At 41.3% G+C, this 19,135-nt stretch overlaps 1 protein-coding gene across 6 annotated transcripts in view; it reads right to left on the reverse strand.

Annotated features, from left to right (window-relative positions):
• Positions 1 to 1,998: 1,998 nt before the first annotated feature.
• Positions 1,999 to 19,135, reverse strand: part of UBE2E1 (ubiquitin conjugating enzyme E2 E1) — a 45,986-nt gene continuing 28,849 nt past the window's right edge. For all 6 annotated transcript variants that reach the window (XM_072853990.1, XM_072853986.1, XM_072853988.1 and 3 more), the window contains 3 exons: positions 10,224 to 10,356; positions 3,922 to 4,069; positions 1,999 to 2,905 (listed from right to left, as the gene is read on the reverse strand). In XM_072853990.1, the coding sequence (XP_072710091.1) occupies positions 2,808 to 2,905; positions 3,922 to 4,069; positions 10,224 to 10,356 (379 nt within the window). In that variant the 3' untranslated portion in view covers positions 1,999 to 2,807. The remainder of the gene's footprint in view (positions 2,906 to 3,921; positions 4,070 to 10,223; positions 10,357 to 19,135) is intronic.

Raw genomic sequence — 19,135 nt, forward strand, 5'->3', positions numbered from 1 at the left:
AGCTTTGGATCAATCAAAATAACCGAAGACCTCTGCTAACCGCACATCATCACTGAAGCTGACCCTTGAGCCAAGGGAGTACAGACTGACAAGTCAGAATTAACTTAAAATGCATGGAGATGGAAGGAATGAAGCTGACTGGTTCCTGTCCAGTTCTGCACCCCGCAGACTCAGTGCCAATTCCAGTGCCAAGACTGATGTCACCCGTAGGCTGCCAGAGCCGTGTCGTGTGAGATCAGCTTGCTCGCTTGCTCCCCTGGACACTCAGGACTTGACAATGTTTTAAGACAGACAAGAGGAAAAGGGATCTTCTTAATGTCTAAGGCCATTTTTCCTAACAGGTTACGTAAAGGCAAACATGTTATCTTTGATTTGGTTAAATTCGTTAGAAACAAGTTTAGATCATTTTGGGCATTCATATAAGCAACGACCACACACTGTTCTCTTTCATAAGCTTATTCTGACACTTTTTAAGCGCTCAAATCAATTGCCTTTTCTAAATACCATAGTATTTTATTGACAAGTGATGGAAAATGTAATGTCTCCTCTGCAAACAGTTACACATAGTGGCTGGTACTGAGTTAGAATGAAACTCATTGTAGTACAGTTTCACATAGGATTATGTAAAGTACAGAGTATAATGTAGTAGCTAAAGGGCAGGACACGTATTTTGTTCTTACTATTCCACTGACTCAAAACCTGTCCTAGGTCACTGGGATCACTTACCTACTACAGAGCTAGACAGTCCCTTCACAAGATAATGGAGAAAAATTATTATTAAAAAGTTAGTAAATTGAACCATCTTTCTGTTTCTCTTAACGTCTATCCTGCTGAATATACACTGTGCAGATCAGTCACCCCAAATCAGCTCCCTCCCCCCTGCCAGCTGCAACAGTTAATTTGGCATGTCCTGGTAGCACAAATCAAGGAGCCGACAAAAACCTACTGAGATTAAGCCATATACCTCCTCACTCAGTAGAGGGGAGGAGAAAAGGATTACCAGAGCTGCTCCTGGTGTGATGTAGCTATATACCAATAATTTTCCTAGGCTGAGACAAACAGCTGAGGGAGCTCATACACCAAAACATATGTTGTCTCCAAAGAAGGCAGTTTAGCAGATGAGGCTAACATACTACTACCCACAATCACCCAGCAAAAGAAGGGTATCTCTAATTAACAGATTACTTTGGACCAGTTAGATTTGGTCTATATATATAGATAGGAAGAGAAGTATATAAATCAAGTATATACAGAATTTATTTTAAAGTACCAAAATAAATCCGAGAGCACACATGACCACACAGCACTCAGAAGAATGTCACAAGGTGAAGTACTTGCCGTGTGAAAATGAATCTGTACTTCCGGCCTTTACCTTAAGGGAGTGGTCAAAAATGCCATATCCACAACTAACTGCCCTGTTGCTACATACCTCAACGTAAACACCATGTCTCTAGGAGATAATCTTTGTAGGTAGTTAAAGGATCTACAGATTAAGTCTCCTTTACTCTCCTTTAAGGTGTCTTCTGCTAGCTTACCAGGACACGATTCCTCCTCCTCTTCCAAGTGGGAATAGACCACTCCATCAGAAAACCATGAAGATACTCTCTTCTTCCTTTTACGTCCTGCCTGTTTCCCTTCCAGATCTCTTACACTTTTCCAGTTGTACTTTCAAATACACTTTTTCAGTTGTACTTTCAAATAACGTGCCAGTCCTGAAAAGCCAATGCTGTGAAAACAAGCTAAACCGTAACTAGCGTGGACTCTGCGGCACGTTGCCTCCTCATGGGCTGTGCCAGCCTGCATAACACTTACACGGTAAACAGTTGAAAAAGTTTTAGCTGTCACTCATTGTAGCTTGTCTGGAAGTGTCTTCCCAAAATAGCAGCAGTCAGTGCACTCACCTGCAGAACTCCCTCGTCCTTATCCACACTGTAATCCTCAAAGTGTACTGGGAGACACTGTTCTGACAAAATGACAAAGCAAGGCACTAAGCAGAAATCTTTTCTTCTTCTTTTTTTTAAACATCTTTTTATTAGCACAGTAACAAATGCAGACTTAAGTAGCCCACAACATACAACCAATCCACTGAGTGACTCCTATTCCACGCCTTACAGTTAAACAGCTTAAGGTATTTCACTACAGGTTACCGTAAGTCCTGATTAAACCCTTTATTCTTTTCACAAAGATAGATTGGCTTATAAAATAATACATTAACTACTTCTCATTTCATATATGAGGCCATATATCCACCTCTCCGCATCACAGATCATGAGATGACAGTCTTTAAAAAGGATTTGTTAAATACCAATGTGCCCTCCGTACGGGAAAACAATCCTGACATCTTTTTACAAAAAAACTCAAGAAACCCAACCCACAACAAAATAAACCCCTCAAACCAAAAATAAAACAAAAAGCAAAAACAGTGTGTGGAGTCTTGAAAGGACTTTTACATAAATGTCAACATATGTACCTGTACAAAATTAAGCTGTTTTAATCTTTTACATATTGCAAGCAAACTGAAAACCAAAGAAGTCTAAGACGTTTACATTCTTCTCGGTACTATATGTGAGCTAATATTGCTGAACTAATTACAGTCTTAGAATATGCTATTCCCAATCCTAGCTGTCTACTGTAGCAAGATACCTTAAGTTACAACAACAAAATTTTAGGAAATAAAAGACTGAATAAAATCTGTTATAGAAATATCCTACTCTTTACCAGCACCCTCCCTCCCCCCACCCCTTCAAAATCATAAGCAGCTCTTTCCATCACAGACGAATAATGTAAGAGTTTGACAAAAATCCAATTTATGTAGCGTATCTTTTGGTCCATTGTCTGGCCATTCTGTCATGCTCTGCTCTGTTAGTCATATACTGAGTGGCAATACTTCCAACCAGGGGGTCAGCTGAAAAGAAGAGAAAACAAACCACTTATTTCAGACAAGTTACTGAATAAAAACTTAAAAAAAGCTGAAGTGTGAATTTAATACAAGGGAATCACACAGGTAAGGTACATTGCAACAATCTAAATATCCTGAATTGATGGTCTGTATCTTCATTGATTTGTGTGTATTTATGGTGACATACTAATCTATTACTTAATAAAGAATGAAATGCCAATTAAAGTTTTAAGCAGTTTAAAAGACAACAATCCAATAGTAATATTTTGCATTACTGAGGACTTTCACCGATTCATGCGTTTCAGGTTTATTTTACCCCTTCTAAGAGTGCCTGGAACATACTCATTGCTAAGTGTACTTATATCAATATGAATCTGCCTTCTAGGAAAGATCAGATCTCAAGGAGAGGTTTTATTTTTCCAACAAGTTTATTTTTATTATACATAATGTAGTGTGAAATCTAGTGTTTCTCATCTTTAGACACATATAGAAATACAACCGGTAAAACTGACTTTGGAAACCAAGACGTATTCCTCTTAACGGGTGTGGATAACAGGTGGGTTAGAGAAGCAGCAAGGACTACTTGTGGCATAGTTGGTCACTGGTTTTAAATGGATGATGGAAAGTAAAAGGCTAATCCCCACGTTTTCAGAACTGTGTCTGCAGCTCTTCTAGCTCCGTTAGTGAATTACTACAGTCCTACAGACCAGCGAAGAGTGTTTAACCCTTACCCAAAACCAGAGTTGGTTTGGAAGGGGAAGGAGTTTTCATGTGCAGGAGGAGGACCGCTGCTTTCCTCGCGGGTCAGCCTGAGGAGCGGTGAACAGCAGGCAGGTAGGGTGTATCACCTCCACCACCTCCAGCCCCTCTCCGGCTGCCCTGGAGAGGGAAACGTGCTGCGCTGGAGGCCAGAGCCGTGCTGGCCGAAGCCAACAGGATGAGACGAGTGAGGGCCACGTTATTTGGGTGCCGGGTGGGGTGCAAGGTGGCAGGCGGCCTGCGTGGCTGTGCAGGGGACTTACCCGGGTTGCAGTCTGTGAGGAGGGAGCAGATGGAGAGGAGAACTTTAGAAATGGTTAATGCTGGACTCCAGTTGTCTTTTAAAATGTCCAGGCAGATGACGCCTTGGCTGTTAATATTACAGTGGTAGATTCTTGTCCGAAACGTTACCTGCAAGAAACGGGTATTAGCTGGTGTGCTGGGCTACCACACACGATGTGGTGAAGTGACAGGCAGTCAAAACTGACGGGAAAGGAAAAGGGCCCACGCAGGCTCGCGAGGAAGAGGGCACGAAGGCCGGCCTTCCGGCCCGGGCTCGGCGTGACTGACCCAGCCGAGGCCAGCAGGCCAGCACCCACTCCGGGGCCGGGCCGGGCCGGGCCGGGCGGGCTCCCCGGGCCGCCGCCGCCCTCTCGCGGCCGTTGGCGGGAGCACAGCCGGCCCCCGCCGCAGGGCCGGGCCGGGCCGCGCTCCCGGGCAGGGAACGGCCGGGCTCCACAGGCGGTCCCCGACACCCCACCTCGACCGACCGCAGCCGCCTTGCACCGAAAGGCCACTCCCGCCGGTAGTTCCAGGGTAAAATACCAGACACGGCCCGGGTACCTCTGTGAGGCCGGAGGCAAATCAAAAAGAGCCTGATTTAAAATGAAAAATAAATAAAAGTCTCATGAGCGCGTGGCTGGCAGTACCGTTTCCAGCCCCTCCGAGTACACCTGAGCGGTGTTAAACACGCCGTGACAGGCGACGGCACAGGACTTCCCACCCGAAGGAAAGGGAACCGAAAGGGAGAACGTGGGCGACTTATGGGAGCCCTGGGGTGAATCACTGCGGCCTCAGCGCGGGCGCAGGGCTGGCAACACGTGTACCATCCTCTCCCTGCAAAACAACGGCCAAGCTTCCAACCTTGGGTGCTTCTGGTCACCGTGATACCCAGGTAGTGGGGGGGTTTAATTTTTTTTTTTTTTTTAATTTTTTATTACCTTCTGTATTTTTGCTCCCACCGGTAAAGGGGCCTGGGGCTTTAGCACCAGCGTTTTTTTCCTGCGGGGCTCCCAAGGACTTGTAAAATCCCCTAGACAGGCCAAGGCACTTGGAATTGTGGCTCTCATCACTTCTAAGAGCTCAGCAATCAGGGGAGTTGGTTGGATTATATTATTTTCAAACCTGGGAGATGTGAATGAGCCGCGCAGCTTGCCACAGAATTTATCCGAAAGGGAAACAAAAGCACCACAAGCCGTTTTCAGGAGAATACAATGTGACCTGCAGAAAGGCCTTACTCTGACTCACTGGATGAACAGTGACAACAAATTCGGTGGAACTTGCATGAATTAGGATTATCTGCGTGAATAAAGGTTAGCAGGTTCATGCCCTAAATCCTCAGAATTTGTCAGCTATTCACACCCACAAATTTTACTGTCTGTTTATAGGTCATGGGGGTATTTGCAAAACACACTCGGTAAGTGTGGTCTGACAAAAACACACTAGTGCTTTCTCTGAAGATTAGACCAGCCCACACATAAAACTTGCCAGCCAACCCTCATTTTTCCTACCGTCTTTCTGATGCAAAAATTTTGCCTGTGACCCTCCCTCTTGCAGGCTCAGGGAGCAGGCACAGGGTGGGGTGACACAGCTACAAAACCCCAGTGCCCAGCGTGTCCCCTTGCACTGCATCCGTGCAGTGTTTCCAAGAACGCTCCCGATGCACAGAGCATATGGGCTATTTTCGGACTCGCAAAAGCAGTTACTTGTCACACAGGAGACACCCACGCTGCATGCTTTGGGAGACTTTCTGCTTTGTTCCTTGTAAGCTGCTTGGATTTTAGATTAAAACAGGAAGCAAACAAACAAAAAAACCTCCCCCAAATCCCTACACTTTTGCACATTATGGGTGGGAACAGCAAAATGTCTGCAAGAGAGCAGAGATGTGTCTCCCTCCCATACCTTCTGCAACAAGCTGCAACTCCAAAACCAAGAACCCCTGCTGCTTTCTACCTAGGGAACCTTAGAGGTACAGCAGGTAAGAAACCAAAACGACCTTTGTTTCGCAGATCATCTAATTCTCAGAGGAAAAGCAGCAATGACTCGCTAGAGTCATGTGGAAGTCCATGTACATCAGCCTGAGCAGAGGGCGGATCTGACTCTGCGGTACCTGCCCCAACCCATGCTGTTTAGGGAAAAATAGAAGTTTGTGGCATTTGCAGTTGTTGGCAATGGCTCTGCCTTGGGTTCCTGAGCAGCCCTCAGCCCAGCCCCACTGCTTGCTCAGTATTTCTCTATTTGACCTGCAGCTTTGGTCTCCTTCCAAGAAGGCTTCTAAATGTAGGTGAGGTAATAATTTTAACAGATTAAACACTTCCAGAAGGGGAAGTGTGGAGTATTTCCAAGTTGATACAATAAGGACCAAATTAACAGAGAGGTCAAGAGTTCTAATTTGTAAAGACAGAAGGTTGTTAATGCTGATTCTGAGCACAAAAGCTAAATGCTCTGTAGGCAGTCTCTCAGTCCAGTTGACTAATAACCGATAACAAAGCATGAATCCTCTTTGCCTTTAAGAATAAGACTTACTTTTTAATTATTATTCGTGAAGGAGGCGAAAGAGAGAAAGAAAGAAGACTCCCATATATTTACAGAACGGCCTGGTTCCTTAAGAAACCTTAAGATATAATCCTTAAGGGTTATATCCATGGCACCAAAAGCAGTTTTCTCCAGTTAGAGGAGCTCTACCTAACCAAAGCACTGTGGGAAAAATCTAAATTTGTTTTCACTTAAGCAGCAAGTCAGAACTGGGATGGTGTCAGACACATGTAGTCCAGCTGTTTGCCATTATACAATTTTTGCTGATGGTACAAAAGCCAGCCGTGCAGGGAACCCAAATGAAGCTGGGAGAGGGGGAAGAATTGGAGGCCCACTTAAAAACAAACAAAAATATTTAAAGTAAGTGTTCATTACAGCTTAAAGAGGGGAAAAAAAATAATCATATAAAGCTAGCAGATTCAGACCAAAACTAAGAGAAACTGAGTTACTTAGAAGGTAGTACAATGTATTCAGCGGCAAGAGAACAGCATGTGGAATAGCAGAAAAATATAGTGTAACTGAACAATCCTTTGGAAACATCCCACCTGAGATTACATTAATGCAGTAACTACACAGAGTTAAGCACAGCTTTTGAAAAGACATGAAAGAAGCTAATCTCAACCTTACCCTGAAGTGATAGCAGAGGTTAATTTACACAAGCAGCAAAATGGGACTGGGGGGAAGGAAGTGGTTAGAGGTTATTAATACAAATGATCAAAGCACACACCAGGTCAACACAAGCTACTGTTTTCACCTCAATAAATGAAATCTACCCCAACTATAATGTAACTCTTGGGAAAACATCCATTGTAACAGTCCTCAAGATGATTGCTATTCTTTTGTACTAAGTACTGAACTCTTAAATTATAATTATACTTGTTTATTGGATTCTCCTGAATCCAGGCCCACCCAGCATGTGCCTGACTCAACTGCTATCTGAAACAAAGGCAAAACCAGAATACCACACAAAATGAGAAAGCATAAAAGCAGAGAACAGATTAATGCTAACATCGTCAAAGCGTTGCATGGAATGCTCAGTAAATGCAAAGGAACTCCATTATACATATTTAGGACAGGAGAGCGACTATCTGTCCCTGTATCAAATTTCTCCCACTGAAGTTCCTTGTACTGTGCAATGCATTTCCAAGTCAAATTTTAAGACCTTTAATTTCTCCAGCGCCCAGTACAGTAGTGCAGTCCCTCTTTACATCCTTCCAGGATTCCGCTAATATAATTTCCAGCACAGTCCTCTGGCTCTCCTATAGCAACATACTCTCCCCAAAAGTTTGCTCCAACATCCTGAATCAAACCTTCAGCTGGACCTAGACCCAGTCCTCAAAGGCTGCACCTGTATATCCTTCATCATACATCTCTAGGATGCTCGTCAACCACACAGCATTTGTCAATAGTGCTATGCCTCGACACCTTCTCTCACACATATTCCTAAGGGCTTGGAAGCCTGCCAGGATGACCAGTTTCACCTCACTTTATTTAAGAAGGTAAATCCTTTAATGATGTTTCATTTTCGAGTTCTGAAATGTGTTCTACTATAGGCACTTCATCATAGGGCAGCCCACAGCAAGGACTGTCCTCGTAAGAATTACCGAGGACTCAAAGAGGCAGTAGAGGTTTTCTTCCACTGGTCTTGCAAGGCTTACCAAGGAAGATTCAAGGGAAACTAGTCCTTTCACTCTAGAGAACTTAATCTTTTCAGAGGTCAAGGCTTTTGAAATGACCTTCAACCACTCTACTGCTCTACCAGTGCTTATCAAAATGATACACTGGGTTTTGTTTCAACTAGCTGTTTCTTTATTTCTTGCCCTAAGAGACAAATATAGGAAGACTATGGTAATTACATTAGTCCTACAACTTCCAGATGACCCACAAACAATATTTATCAGTTACTGCAAGCAGTTGGGCAATCTGAAATCAACAAATTAGTGTGAATAAAGCAGGAGCAATATGATAATTATATTTTCCACATTATCATTGATTAACACTAGCATAAGTGTTAACACAGGAGCCGCTATAAGAGTCTTTGGTTCTCAGCAAAAGAAAGGTTCTTCATTTAAACCTGAAGTACCCAAGTAGGACAAGTACATTCTATTAGAGCACTGCTATGCTTTCTCCTATATCGCATCTCAATGTGACTGAAGCTGTATTTTATTTCCATGTATGTATGTGGTTTGTAAACCAACTTGGACTCTGCTAGATGAAAGACTCCATTTAAATGCAACTCTGCTACAATACACTGAATGTCCACTAAACTAGTCTTTTAAGGCCTCACTAAGTGGTGCCTGTTTTTTTTTTAATCCCACCCTTCTTTTCATCTGGGTGAGGGTTTAGATCCAAAGATAAAGGCAAGGAGATCCCTGTCAGAAGCAAGAGCAGAAAACAGGGCTGAGCTGGAACGACAAAACTGTATCTTTGGTTCTGCATCAGGGAACTTGGCATATAGGGCTGTCTCAATACCACTGGTCATTATAATATGGTCTTGTAAGGCATCAGGCTGGATAAGCCTGGGACAATAAATGCTTCTGACTTGTAGCATAGAAAGCAAAGGTGTAGCAAAGCACACATGGGAAGGTAAAAGCTCCCTCTTTAAATGCTTACTGGGCTTATGACATAAGATAATGCATATAGTCGGTCAGACAATAAATTATCCAATGCAAACTAATTAAACCAAAATAATGAAAAACTATTCTGAACTGAATTAAACTCCAACACAAGACACAAGAGAACCATCTGTGCTGCCAGAGAACCTCCAAAGAGGGATGGGCAGGCGTCAGCAGGAAATCACTAGAGACATCCCAAGGCAGATCATGCTGCTTGTGAGTTGGAGCCCTAGCTTAGGGGTAGAATTTAAGGTCCTGTAGATACTACCAGAAACCCTGAAGTTATGCCAGCAAGAACAGCCAAACAGTTTCCTTAATTTGGGAAGCTTGTATTAATTTGTCTGGTATGACCAATTAGCACTGTCTCTGCTAAGATAGACTGATGGCCCGAACTATGGCAAGTCCTTTCTATTGCAGACTAGACCGAAGTCTGAAGATGGGGCAGTCATTGGCATTTATCTCATCAATGCAACTACTTTTAAGCAGAAAGTTAAACATGCACATAAATGCTTTCAAATACAAGGCAAACATGGAGTGTGTACACAACCACCTCATCTTGTAATCCAAGACTCTTCCTCTGGCCAAATACGTGAACCACAAGATAACATTCACGTGCACTGGTATTTGCGTGGTAGCATTAGAACACAACAACACTGGAATACAAGAGGTTCACAAATATAACACACCTACAGAAAAAGTTTGTTACTGTACAAGTAGGTGAACAACACAAGCACCCAACAAAACTGAAAGATTAATACTACTTCAGTGGCCAAAACACACATAACTGTTACGCTTATGGTAACTGAGTGGTTTGAGAAACAAGTATTTGTATCCTTTCTCTTCTCCCCAAGTTTATTTACTTTTCAGTTTCTCAGTCCTGTCCTGATGCTTGCACTAATTGCTTAGGACCTCTTATAAACAGAAGCAGGGAAAAAGAAAACAAGCTCTAAAATAGTGATCAAAAGGATTGGAAAAGCTGTTAACATTAGCTAATAGAAACCAATGTAATGGCTGAGATGAGCTTAAGGTTGTTAAAGAGAGTGGCTTTTAAATGGGCTGCATTCCATTAACACTGCTTGCTACTCAATGGTCTGCTGAGCGTTCATGACTTAAGACATCAGCTACAGGTCTCTTACCTTTGGAGGCTTGAAAGGATATTCTGGTGTAAATGTGATGTCAAGGAAGAAAACACCTCCCTCATAGACTGAACCTGGAGGTCCTAGAATGGTTGATCTCCATTCGTAGATGTTATCACCTTTGGGGCCAGCACTAAGAGATAAAAAAACCAAACGGTTTAGGAATATTACCACAGTTCAAATAAATATCACAGAATTGTACAGGTTGGAAAAGACCTTTAAGATCATCAAGTCCAACCGTAAACCTAACACTACCAAGACCACCACTATACCATGTCCTTAAGCACCTCATCCAAACGTCTTTTAAATACCTCCAGGGATGGTGACTCAACCACTTCCCTGGGCAGCCTGTTCCAATGCTTGATAACCCTTTCGGTGAAGTAGAATTTCCTAATATCCAATCTAAACCTCCCCTGGTGCAACTTGAGGCCATTTCCTCTCGTCCTATCACTTGTTACCTGGGAGAGGAGACCAACCCCCACCTCTACAATATGACCTCTTACATTCTTCAAGTACGGTATGGAAGAAAGTTTTCAGTGTTACACTCCATACACCACCTGAAGTAAAGGCAGGGATTAAAAGTAGATTGAATGCTTCCAGATCTTACCTGGACTTATCAGTGTTCCAGACTGCTTAGCAAAGCTGAGAAACTAGAGGTGGGGTATGGTTTTCAGCTTCTCTCTCCTGACATTTATAAGAGCAACACTGCCCAGAACTACTCCTGAACATGCTACACAATCTCAACACAGCAGGAAAGTTAAGTTTCAAAGAACAATTTCCTACTGTATTTCAGAAATGGCTCTTCCAGCTCAGCTTTAATAAAACTGTACCACATCAAAGACCATACTAAATAAATGGAGGACTTATGTTGATTTTATTAATCTTGTGTGTTCTTTAAAATTAAAATATATTCCTGTATTATTGCTAAACCAAGGCTCATGGTATAATTGAAGGAAGCCAAATACATGATGATACTCTTAAACGTCAAAATTTTTTTACACTTTTATAATTTTGCTACACTGATTTCTAAAACAAGGCCACATGAACCCATCCCACTGATACTGTTTGTATTGTGGAACTGCTTTTGTAAGGGGAATTAAAATCACTGTGTCAAATTAAAACAGTGCTTTCTCAAATCAGCTTTGTCTAATTCTAGATTCTCCCTAACCTGCCAGCAGCTCACCAAGAGCAGTACAAACTAAAGGTGTTGCAGAACACAAACGTCTGCTTGTTGGAAATTAGTTTTACCGAGATTCTCAGACACTTGTATTCTGTAGCGTGCCATATGTCACTGAGTATTTCTAAGTACAGCTCAACCTATAAAGCCATTAATGTTTTAGGACTCCATTGCTACCTCTTTCTTTCTGTGCTGCTATGGTAGTATTTTAGCTGTAAGATGCCAGAGCTGGAAACTCCCTTTGCATAAAGGGAGGTGCTGACACAGCTTTTTCCATCCATCACGGATGTGCTATGACTTCAGAAATCTCTTCTCCTCTTGTTCTGTAAAGGGATGGATTTTAACATCCCTAAAATAATGAAGACCAGCCTTGCTCTTCTTTCCCCATTCTTTTAACAAGGCTAATATAAGACAGAAGGATAAAAAAAGGCTCTTTTCTTATTATAACAATCATGGAGCAGTATTAGTTGTGAGAGTAGGCAATCCAATAAATTCAATATATACATGACAATATGCATTTGATTAATGTGAAGGGAACCAGAGTAATTGCTAGGTGTTAGTAACAGTGTTGCAAATAGAAATACAATTACAAAAACATAAATTCTCAATGTAACAACAGTGATCAGAGACATGCTTTTTTCCCCCGCTCTTTGCAGTACTGGTGAACACATTGGTGACAGCAGGGGAATCAGAGGAGAGAAAGGGAGTTAATTCTGTTATCAAACCTAAAATTTTATTTTCAGATTAAACTAAAAATAAAACTTCACAATATGTTGGTGCTAAATAGTTCACAATAGTGAAGCTATGAATAAAAGCACGCTTCCAGGGGAAGGAAAGCATGTAAGAAAGCAGTAAAGGGAGACAGGTTCTCTGCAAAGTGATGCACCAGCCACTAGGGAAAGATTTCTCTCCTCAGAACACAAAACCCCACGCAGCATAAGATCGGTACTAAATTAAAGTAAAAGCCATTCCATCCTGAACACTCCTGGCATCCTGCTCCACCTTAAAGACTCAGCCCTGTCCTATGCAGGTCTATATATTTGGGCACTCAGTACTCTCCGGCTACCACTTGTGCATTAGACTGGAAGAGCATTGTATTTCAACAGGAAGCTCTACCTCTTGAAAGACACCAGCTTAACTGTGCAAACTTACTGAAAAGGACTCTCTGGGGCACCCTTAGCCACCACTCCAAGGAATCACCTCTTTATGTATGTATGAGCAACCTACTGACACGCAGTTATTACTGCAAGTTGCACCAGCGATCATCCTCCCCTCCCTCCCCTAAAGATGGAGCTACTGAACGGAACAGGCACTCGAGCTTTGTTAGCACTGATTTACTGTTGGAATTTATATCACGAGAACTGCCAACTGGGAGCACTTCAGCACTCAAGAAATGTGATGTGCGATTAGCACTGAATACAGCCCTCTGAACCAACGAGAAATAATTCAACATTTTGTATTTTATTTCCAGCTTCAGCCCAAAGGACTGGCAATAAAAAAATCCCACAGACTTAAAAAAAATAATATATTATTATTTGTAATAGTCTTAGAAATCTCTTGTATCCTATTAGGTTTCCAAATAGAGCTATCACTGCATGCAAGTAACATACTGCTAGACCTCCGTATCGAAAGAGTGCAACATCTTTGTAAGACATCAGTAGGCTTTAAAAGTGATGTACTAAGCTTACCTTTTAAGCTTTTTATAATTCAATTAACAGAGTGAAATAGCTGTAGATGTCCAATTTTTACATATTAACACTGATTTCTTATAAAGGAAAGACTGGAAGAGGAAGATGCAAGTCAGCTTCAGAGTGCAATATTGCTCGGATTTAAATTAGGATTTGGTAATATCAAGCAGCTCAAGAAGATCTAGCGCTTAATAGAAAAGTGACGATACTGGACCACAGCATAAGTGCAGCAGCATTAACTTTTGCTGGAGAGATAAAAACTGTCAAAGGTTAAAGATTACATTCTTTTTAAAAAATCCTTGCAATTATCTGCTTCAAAAAGAAATTCACTGATGCATAGATACAGGGCTCACAGGCACAGCTGCCACCTTGCCTGATGTGTGTCGCCACCGCTCGTATTAAGTGTCTAGATCTACTAACGCAACATTTTGAAGCTGTCCAACATATGACCACCGGGAAGACAATTTTAACCAATTAAATAGAAATTGTTTCCACTGCAAGACAAGAGTATGAGAACAACAGCTTTCTGTATTGAACTCAATAGCCCACATCCTCTTCATTTCCAAAGAAAGAAATGAGACAAAGACCGGTAATGCAGAGCGAAAGATGACATCTGAAAGAAAACTGAAAAAATCCCAACACATTATTATCATACCAGGCAGCATGTGTTACACGGCAGTGCAACTGAGATCTCTCTTCCCTGGAAAAACAGTGATATACTCAGTGAAGACGCACTGCACCCGCTGTAACAACTGTTTCTGATCATTCCCAAGTTGCTGCTAGCTTATCCTCTGGGCAGATGTTACGACAATAATGCCAAGTGCTAAGGTAGTTTTTGTTCAAGGACTCTACCCTTCCAAGTCTAGAAGCAGCAGTCTGAATCCTGCTGGTAAAGGCAAGGCAGAGAGAAAGTTTCGGCAAAGGTGAGACCAAGTTCAAAGTTCTGCCTGGGCCAAGTCCCAACCAGCCTTGTGTCGCTTTGGAAAAACCTCATCTTGCTCTGCCTCCCTTTTCTGGCAGGGGCCATGTTCATTCTCAATTTAAAAAACAAACAGGTAAATTAGAAACACCTGCAGCAGAGACTGGGGAGCAGAATGATGCCTAGGTAAATCGGCTGCATGCTCAGATGCCTTGTAGTACTGAGCAATTGTAAACACAGGACTGTCTCAGAGATTAAGTGTTCATGGACAACACACACACACACACACACACACACCCCCCTTTTCATTTATTGAAAAGGCTGAAATGACAGTCTGCAAGAACAGCCAGTCTGTGGCTTTTTCATGTTAAGCCAGCCAGATACAACCTCCACCTCAGGCATACATTACATGATACCACTCTGATATTTTTGGTGCACAAACTCAGCTCCCTCATCTGCCCAGGCATCCCTGGGCAAATCACTCTAAATATGCCTATGCCATGGAGGGAAGGCAGGATTTTTTGGTGTTCACCACATATAGCTAATGTCAAAAACCCCTGGGAACACACTGCTGGTACTTTCCAGGGGAATGACTTGGAAAGAGCCCACTGTTTATGTCAACTTGCTAGTACATCTGGAAACTACCTAGTCCTTTCTAGGAGTTGACCAAATGATAACATAAGCTTTTCCTCTAGTGAAAATACAGCCCGGTGAATACTTCAGTTCCTCTTCTTTGAGACAGGGAAAGCATGCAAAAGCAGGTCACTGTAGCGATAAGTGAATCAAAAATTAGTCGATGCTATAGACACTAGGTTAATACCAAAGAGGCATATATTCCTTTTAAAAGCTAACTAATTTATCAGAGTAGTTTAAAAGTGCCAGAGATGGCTATCTGCCAGGGTGGTGAGAAGGGCGGCAATTTCATGGTATGTTGAAGTAAAAAACAGCTAATGAAAAACTACAGTATGTTTCAGTTAAAACCACAAGTAACAAAACCATGAACTCATACTCCAGCTACTCCATATCCCTAGATTCTATTTTTGAGGCTATTTTGCCCTGAACAGGAAGAGTGTGATGCAAGTAGCTAAGTTGTCTTGAAGTTGCATACTTGTGGAAAATAAGTACAATTTCCAAAAACACTGCAGACATGACCTTTTCCAAGGGACATAGCTCAAATCAGAAAGCAAACAACATACTAACGGCACATGGGAATTCCAAGGTGGCAGAGAATCTAATGATCTCCAATACAAAGCTGCGCTGTTGCAAACTGATAGCAACATCAATTTTTTTGTTGTTTTATTTTGTAGGAAGGAACACTGAATGACTGAAGATGGAATTGCATCTTGGTCATGTACACATCGCCTTACTAGGCAGCTTTAGGAAATATTTAGTTGACTGCTAGAAGGTCTCCTCCCCGCCCCCCCCCTTCTTTTCTCTTTTCTTTAAAGATGCAAGCCCAAAATGCATTAGAAATTTTGACTGGCAGGGAGGCAGCATATCATTCTCACATGAAGTTCTGGTGCACCTTGATTTTCCCTCCTAATCCACCCCATTCCTGACCTCAGGGTAAATATGCTTTCTTTTCTGGTAGTCCACCAAGTGGGTCCACGCTGAGCTTGCTCACCTACATTGTTAGGCTGAATCTGGTGCAGAGATTGCAAAAGTACCCCAGAAGTCCTAGATCACTGGGGGAGGCAGGTGCAGGCTCTACAAAGAAGCAGGACAGCTCATCTAGCTTAGCCATTGAAAAAACCACACACTTACAAAATCCCTCATTCAAAGAAATTTTGCTCTACAGATCTTTAAGCAAGCTGTGTTAAAAATGTCAGTGTCAAAGAACAGAGTTAAAACCAAACAAACAAAAAAGCAGCTAATCCTTTGGCCACAATGTCAGTTCAAAAACTTCGTATTAATGCATAGCTCTAATTTTAGAAATAAATTATCACTTTCTGCACATGCTTTAGCTACCAAAATGTATTATTATTATTTTTATTACTATTGCACTGAGACACTCCATTCACAGACAAGACCCCACTATGCTAAGCATGCTACAATGCAGTCCAAAGACTTGTGTACACAACTTACACAGGTTTTTCAGTTATAAAATAAGCATTAAAACATTACACAGTTATTAGGAAGAAATTCAACCAGACAAGACAGAGGTAGTTAAAAGGATATCCCAGGCCATCCATTTAATTGCCATTTTTCAGTCAAGTAGTTTAAAAGTGGGATATAATTTTTTTGCCACCCATTTTTAGTCAAAGAATGGAAATGAAAGGAAAAGAAAGAAAAAAAAAAAATCACAACACAACAAAACCCCTCCTGGGCAGCCGTGGAAAGTTAAAGGTAACATACTGAATTACTACGTCACTACGTGAATCACAGTGATATTTTTTGCACACTGTCATTATACACAGCCAAGCTGTTCCGCTGTGTTAACATTAGCTAAAAATGATGGATTGACCATAGGTGAAATGCCTATGAGCTCAATGCCTGTGTCTCTACACAGGGAAGAGACAGCAAGAGAAAAAGTTGCAGCTGGCTTTAATTAAAACATAAGAAGGGAGCAAAGGAGGGCAAGGACAGGTAAGTGACCAAAGATGGAACATTATATTGCTACAGCAATCCAAACTATAAAATTGTGAAAACAGAACTTCATTCTCCTTCTAATGCATGTTCAGGGGCATGGTTTTCAAGTACAAAGCAGTAAATATTATTATTTTTCTTGTAACTCATTGAAGGTACTGTATTTTCTGTCTTAAATTGAAAATGGCAGTCACAATATTATTGCACAAGGGTAAGTACCTTACAAATCCCACCACATTTCTAACAGAGAAGAGCATGCACAAAATTTCTGTTTTAGCATCTGGGAAAGCTTTTCCCTTAAGTATCAGACTAATGTAAAATTGGGGAGGGGAGGTTTGAAAAATTGCACATAAATTGCAAAAAGCTTAAACTGGAGGATAAACAGTGCAGCGAATTACATTCTTATGAGGTAAAAAAAGGAACTAAATAACTAAATAGCTCTGATAATGGAGCTGATAAGGTGTTATGCAGGGATTTATGAGACTTCAAGGAAAACTGTTTCAGGGGGATTTCTTTGTGGGAAGAAAAAAAAAGACACCAGGTTTTCCAGTTTATATAAAAAATATTGGAAACAAGATCACACAACAACCAAGAGCCTTATTGTTGCCAAGATGTCACTCTTTTCAGTTACAACAGGAAGAGAAATGCCCAGGCACACTTGCAAATTTAGGACCTTCACCTGAAATATTTCAGTCTCTGCAAAATATTACTGTGAAGTTACTACTAAGCTACTTGGTGAAAAGGCCAACCCTCTTGAATAATTTCACTGCAGAGTTTGATTTTTAAACCAGGCTTCAAAGATTTAAAATAAAATCTCAGTTAATGGGGAGGTCAGAAGGAGACTTATGATATTCTCAGGAGTGTGCTGCAGCTCTATTTAGTTTAACAATAATCACTTCAATTTAGGAGCAAGTCCTCATAAAACGGTTCAAGAGAAATTAAGCTATTTAGCATTGGTTCCAAAATTGAAAATAAATCCAGCTTGCTCAGCTCTCAAGGGCTTCCGTTTTTCTTTGCAGTGGTTTCTTCCTAGCCTTCTCCACCTCAAAGCACTGGAAGTTTGTCCCACTACACGCAGGAACATTTTCAGTGTCCAACATGACTACAGAGAGGCCAACTGTTTCTGCAAGTCTGTGGCTTTAGTACATACAGTACGCAAATACAGAAAATAAGTAGTCAATGAGATTATTTTCATTGTATGCAAATCTGTTTTCCTTTTCTCCTCATAGTTATAGCTTGACACTGTGACCAAAAATTGAATAAATTAAAATGTACTGGCTTATATTTGACCTTGCATCTCCCATTAAATAATATCCTGCACAAGAAACAATGAAACAAATTGGGAAAGAGTAGAAGAGAATCTGACTCGCCTAACAATTAGCAACAGCTTATTTAAAATGACAAGAAGATGTGATGGTAGAAACTGTGCTCTGCCAATTTAACCTTGTGTTATTTTTACATCAGTTTCCTTCCTGCCATTTGTCAACTGGACTATTAGCTGCCAACATGGGGACAGAAATTCCTTCACATCATCAGACCTCATTTCCAAATTTAGTATTTATGGCACAGATGTGTAATTTACAATTGGTAAGCAAAACTAGGCAGTTCCACAAATGCTGCTTTTTTGCAGCTACACCATTTGGTCTGGGCCTCCTCATGTTCCAACAGGTTTTTTGAAGTTGGTATAGAAATAAGTAGTAAACCTATTTGTTTCTGTAATTTTAATGCTTTCATAAAGCAAGCATACTCTTAAAGTGGTTGCCCAGCATCAAATTGACAGTCCTGTATTAAAGACAATAAAAGAGAATTAATACTATTAATAAATATGAAAGTTCTTGGGTCACTAATGTCAAATGTGGCATACCCCTCAAGAGAAAACAAAAGCTCTACTTCCTTCTGGTACTTATTGGGACATAGCAGGTTCTTCACACCTGGAAAAGAAACTGCCCCCTCTGACAACAAAACAGTTCAATAATGCCCATTCCCTCCCCATAAGCAGCCCTAACTGTGCTACATTAAAATGATTAGAGGGCTCTCCCCTAAATACCGTGTTTTATCCACTAGAGAAAATGGAAATCCACCATAATTAACCTGCCATTCCAGAATCAAGCTGGGACCTACATCTGTGCTTCTGTCCTTCATGCCCGTCTCCTGTCCTGTCCGTATCAGTGTGGGAATATGAAAGGTGGTCTCAATAAACAGATAAAAAACCCCAGCACATCATAAATATTTAGGTGCCCTGTAGTACATCAATTGTAAAACTGCTAAGTTTGGACTAACATGATCTGGAGGCTTCTGTTTCTTCAAAAGTCACTTGCCCTGTTTAGGAAAAAAAAAAAAAAAAAAGGAAAAAAAAGGATCCCACCTATTTCGTAAGACTACCTATCCAGCATTGAGGTAATGTAGTGGACTGGTTATCTTAGACTTTATTATCACCAGTTTGCCCTATTGATTTCATTATAACTAGTAATTCTGTAGATCAAGAAATGCATACGCTAAATAACTTAGATCGAAAGGGCAACAGCAGCTACAAACCAGCTTG

The sequence above is a fragment of the Ciconia boyciana genome, chromosome 2 (assembly GCF_034638445.1).
Source record: "Ciconia boyciana chromosome 2, ASM3463844v1, whole genome shotgun sequence".
In the NCBI taxonomy this organism is placed as follows: domain Eukaryota; kingdom Metazoa; phylum Chordata; class Aves; order Ciconiiformes; family Ciconiidae; genus Ciconia; species Ciconia boyciana.